The 5,318-nt window shown below is 38.2% G+C and overlaps 1 protein-coding gene across 1 annotated transcript in view; it reads left to right on the top strand.

Moving 5' to 3' along the window:
* Nucleotides 1–1,308: 1,308 nt before the first annotated feature.
* Nucleotides 1,309–5,318, top strand: part of TAF11 (TATA-box binding protein associated factor 11) — a gene marked incomplete in the record, with an annotated part of 5,643 nt that continues 1,633 nt past the window's right edge. The window contains 4 exon segments of the mRNA XM_015828561.2: nucleotides 1,309–1,482; nucleotides 2,916–3,049; nucleotides 4,368–4,455; nucleotides 5,233–5,318. Of these exon segments, the coding sequence (XP_015684047.1) occupies nucleotides 1,330–1,482; nucleotides 2,916–3,049; nucleotides 4,368–4,455; nucleotides 5,233–5,318 (461 nt within the window).

The following is a 5,318-nucleotide window of genomic DNA, read 5'->3' as shown; positions in this document are numbered from 1 at the left end:
TCTCCTTCCTTCTCCATCTCCTTCCTTTCCCCTTCAATTTTCCTTCCTTCCTTTCCCCTTCAATCTCCTTCCTTCTCCATCTCCTTCCTTTCCCTTTCAATCTTCCTTCCTTCCTTCCTTCCATCTCCATCCCTTCCCCTTCAATCTCTTTCTCCTTCCTTCCTTCCTTCCTTTCCCCTATCTCCTTCCTTTCCCCTTCAATCTTCCTTCCCTCCCTCCCAACATTTTTGAGCAAGGAAAGGTAAGCTTCTCCATCGAGCATTGCTATATTGTTTTTGTGATTAATCACTATGCTTTAATTATGTTCAATTCGTAACAATGAAAATACACCCTGCATATCAGATATTTACATTACGATTCATAACAGTAGTAAAATTACAGTTATGAAGTAGCAACGAAAATAATTTTATGGTTGGGGGTCACCACAACTTGAGGAACTGTATTAAAGGGTCGCGGCATTAGGAAGGTTGAGAACCACTGCCCTAAGTGATCTATTCAAACATGGGCAGATGCCTGCTTTAAAGAAGTACAATTTTTTTCATTTCAAAGTTGGAAATATGGGATTTGTAAAAAAACATTATTGCATGGACTTTCTAAGTTCTAAGAACTTATTTTTAATTTCCTGTGTTTGTTTTGAAGCAGTGACCTGAGTACTAGAACAATTAATGCAGCATGAATATAAGAAGGTTCTTATATTCTTTTTTTAATTCTTTTTGTTCATAATTTTCTTTATATTTCAATTTACTTTAGAGCCTTTAAAAGTCACATGCTTTAGTATACCCTTTGTGCATAGCTTTTTGAGGAAATAGGAACACGTGGCTTCAAGGGAATGCTTTATTATCCGGGTCCACTCAAAACATTTACCTATTGATTACCATTTTTTTACTGTATAAATCAGCTTTGGTGGGGTTCATATAAACGCTACCCCCAAATCCCACGTTACCGCATCGCTGCTTAGTGCGTTGTGTAAATAGAGTACTGAGCATTGCATTGTCTTTATTCCAATTTACATGCATAGTTTGCATTCGTAATTTTGGAATTCTTTGCCCTAATTTACCTTTCATTCTGTTTGATGTGTTGCTGCTGGATGCTAAAACAACAAAAGGGGCTCAAATTTGCATTGTTTTGTCGGTTAGACAGCTACTACGTGGCCTGGGATCTGCGAATTCAATCTCGCCTGCAAGGTTTCATTCTCCAACACCAGCAAACAAAACTCCGCATTACTAGTTTCGCCTATGGGTGGGGGGTGCGTTCTCATGGAAACAAGACGTCCAGCACCGCCCTAATACGTCATCAAGGCGCGACACGCACAATTACCTTCTGTTTAGTATGGCTGAGGCCGTGGAGTCTGGTAAAGAGGATGGTCTTCTGCCCGTTGTCTCTTCCCCCTCTTCCGTTGAGTCTTCTGTCGTTGCTATAGAAGTGGCGGAACGCCAGGAGAGAGAACCAGCCGGTATCAAAGAGGAAGTACAGCTTGTAGAGGTGAGGAGGGGAAAAGCTTGCAACCCAATTTATTCGCAGAAACGGGGCTTCGCTTTCCTTGCTGATCCTCTTGCTGCACCGGAGTAACGGGGATTTTCTTTGCCTGCTATTTCCTTGGAATTCCGTATTTAACTAGAACTAGAAACTCGTGATCCCTTTTAGAGGTTTTTTCCTTAGCAGATTCCTGGATACCTTCAACAGTGACGGAGCTTTTAATTTACTGCCTTCATTGGAAAGGCTGGAATGCATTGAAAGATCTATCTTCAAAACAGCCCTTACTGAACTGTACAGCACAGTCAAACATCAGCACAGGAAATTTTATGACATTTTATGTAATAAGCTGTTTGGGATAATTTTTATGTCATAAAATATGTTATACAATTTGCCTGATTTCAGTTCCACTGGAGTTATGGGTCCGAGATTTTGAATGCATTCTCTAAGTTAGACCATAGATAGCTTGGTTCAAACGTTGTTGTCCTATGATGCGCTATTTCCAGGTTTTGGACACATTCTGTAAGCTAGCCCAAAGCAATTTACTTTGGTTCAAAAATTAATTCAGTTAAACAGGAATTGGAGTTTTAGTTATATATAGGTAGAAGATAGCTGCTGTTTCCTGGTGAATTTTATTTATCTTTTAGACTATTGTGTGTATATCTACACAGTCATAGTCATTTAGATCCTGGAAACTCATTTCCCTATTTGGATTCTTGTGGCATACAATGAATACAAAATGTTAGAATATTTTTTTCCTCATCTTTATTCTGCATACACAAATATTAAATGCTGCTGGTTGCGTTTTGAGTTGTTCATTATTCTTCTGAAGAAAGATTTAACCTATGTTTAACAAGTTATACTTAAAAATGGTAATGCAAAGCATGGCATTGTAAAAGACTGATCAGCTCAAGACTTTTCAGTAACATGTATAGGAAGAGACTAAAACATGAAAAATAATACTGAGTATTCATTTTATTTCTTTAGCCACTGTACTACGCTTACTACGATTCTAGCATAAAATCAGATATTATATCCACTAATTATTTTCATCAGATTTTTCACTTTCCCTCATTATTTGAATTATAACTGGTAAGTATAGTTTACAGAAGGTGCACAAATATATAAATTATCAGCATTAAAGAGGATAGGAATAATAGTTAAATATTCAAACCTTGTATTATTAAGTTGCGGACCTTTATGTTATGTATCATGCATGTAGTATGATGGAAAGATTATAAAAACTAGGTGTTCAAAAGCTGTACTTTATAAGTACAGTTATTGGATGCTTAAAATCAAAAAAGTTTAAAAGCAATCAGGAAGTAGTGTCAAGCCACTTTTGTTTTGCTTCATGAACATCAGCTAACTAGGAGTTGAGCTTGACTCAGAGAAAGCTTGTCTTTCTGTAAACATAATTAAGTTATAATCAATTTTCTGTCTAGATTAAATGCAAAGAATTGATCGCCGGAGAGTTAGAGGACTCTACATTACAATCTATTGCAGCCAAGAAAATAGAGATAAAGGAGAAAAAAGAAAAAAAACATAAAGTTGATGAAGATGAGATTCAAAAAATGCAGTGAGTATTTCTCCATCTACATGCTTTGTTAATGCTAAATGAGTAGAGAAAAGGTGTATCCTGTTGTTTTGTCTTTAGGAAGGCAAGCTATGTTTTTTTCTGTCAGGGATTTTCAGAAATTAAGACTGTCTACTGGACACTTTATGGAAACTGTTTAGGGCATGGGTATCAAACTCGCGACGTCACATGATGTGTCGCGACATATCGTAACTTTTTTCCCATTGCCGGCAATGGGGTGGGTGCGGTTTTGGCATGACGCATCCGGCCCATGGGTCAGAAGTTTGACACCCCTGGTTTAGGGAACATTCAATGTGATGTCAGGTATTTTGTCATTTCTTTTTTCTTCTGTTCAATTTTGTGTGATTCTCAGGGATTACTTAGACAAGTATGAGCTGCAGTGTCTAGACAAGTCCCTGCAGTTTTCTTGCAAGGTTTTTCAGAAGTGGTTTGCCATCGTCTCTTCTCAGAACTGAGAGAAAGTGACTAGCCCAAAGTCATTCAGCTGGCTTTCTGCCTAAGGTGGGATTAGAATTCATAGTCTCTCATTCCTAGCCTGAAACCCTAACCACTACATCAAACCAGCTCTCTCAAAAAAGGCAACTCCCCGCATTGGCTGGGAATCAAACGCAGGGCTCCCACATGGCAGGCAAGAACTCTACCATTGAACTACCAGTGCAAAGCTTTTTTTTTGGGGGGGGGGGGGTTCAATCATTTATAGGTAATTATCAACTGGCATTAAGTTGTACTTTCCTCTTCGGACTGTTTTTATTAACTTGCATATATGCATTTTCCCTTTCCAAAAAGAAAAGATTTTGTAGAGTGAATTGCTTTACAACTTCCTCACTTAGCTAAGAAACTCCAGTTCCAATTGCGGTCATAATTCAAGGACTATATTATTTGCAATATGTTCCAGTTAATTATTCTATGGATGCATAATTTTAATACGGTAAAAATACATATACAAAAGGTTCTTTGGGGGTTCTCCATAATTTTTAAAAGTGGGAACCATGTTTAAGAAGCACTGCAATAGGAGATATGTTGGCTTTTTTTCCTATTTTTTCCTGAAACCCAATGGTTTTCTGTGAATGGGACCTTATCTAGACATTGTGGGAAGTTGTACTGGAAGGCATCTAGGCTAGGAAAAATGGGCAAAGTCACCCTCCTTTAACTAGAACGTTTAGAGCAAAATTCAGGAAATATCACCACTGAAATAAAATGCTAGATTTAACTCAGTGTTTATCAATGGAATGTTACACAATCTTACTAACTTTCTCACTTTATAATTTTAAATAAGCGCTGTAATTATTGTTTGCCACAGAATCCTGGTTTCTTCTTTTTCTGAAGAACAGCTAAATCGATATGAGATGTATCGACGATCAGCTTTCCCTAAGGCTGCTATTAAACGGGTAAGATTGATTTGCATGTGTTGATTGGTTATTTGTTGGTTATTTATAACAACCAAGCTCAAAGAGCACTAAGGACCCCAGTTATTTATCGAATTTAGAAACCGCCCATCTCCCTCCCAGATTTGTTGATGTGTATTGATTATTATACACGAATAGACTTATCTCACTTTCAGTTTACCATAAAATTCTGCTGCCGATACTGAGGTGGGAAATTCACACGTGTCCCCGGGATTACCTCTGCAGCCTTTCAGCACCTCAACTCTGAGCTGTTGAAAATGGTTGCCTTTTTTTCACTTTGGAATGTGAAATTCTGAATTTTCCTTTTAAAAAGTGGGAACTGGAGATGGTTTCTTCCACTCCTATCCTTAAAGCCTTCCATTTCAATAGTACAGTATTTAGCTCTAGGGCAGTGTTTCTCAACCTTGACAATTTTAAGGCATGTGGACTTCAACTCCCAGAATTCCACAGCCAGCAAGCTCTAGGGGTTTTACTGGAGTTTTAAGGACTTAAGTAGGAGTGGGTTTGCTTTCTAGAGACTTTCTATTCCCATTCTCATTCAAACCTCAGAAAGCATTAAAAAGTCCTTTCCAGTGATTTCACCATCCATGGGGTTACGCTACCTGTGGTTTCCAGATGATATGGAGAAATGAGTTGCATCCCTGGGAAAGCTGCCCACCTCTGTGCTCATGCTATTGTTCACAGTAATGTTCAGGATTGGAAGTAAAAGAAGTATCTAAAAAATGGGGTTCTCTGGAATTGCCTCTCCTCCTTTCTCAGCTGATCCAGTCCATTACTGGAACCTCTGTGTCTCAGAACGTTGTTATTGCCATGTCAGGAATTTCTAAAGTCTTCGTTGGAGAAGT

Source organism: Protobothrops mucrosquamatus, unplaced genomic scaffold (assembly GCF_001527695.2).
Source record: "Protobothrops mucrosquamatus isolate PMUCROS unplaced genomic scaffold, P.Mucros_1.0 scaffold4656, whole genome shotgun sequence".
NCBI lineage: Eukaryota > Metazoa > Chordata > Lepidosauria > Squamata > Viperidae > Protobothrops > Protobothrops mucrosquamatus.
Note: the sequence above shows the minus strand (reverse complement) of the source record. Positions and strands in the feature narration are given on the sequence as shown.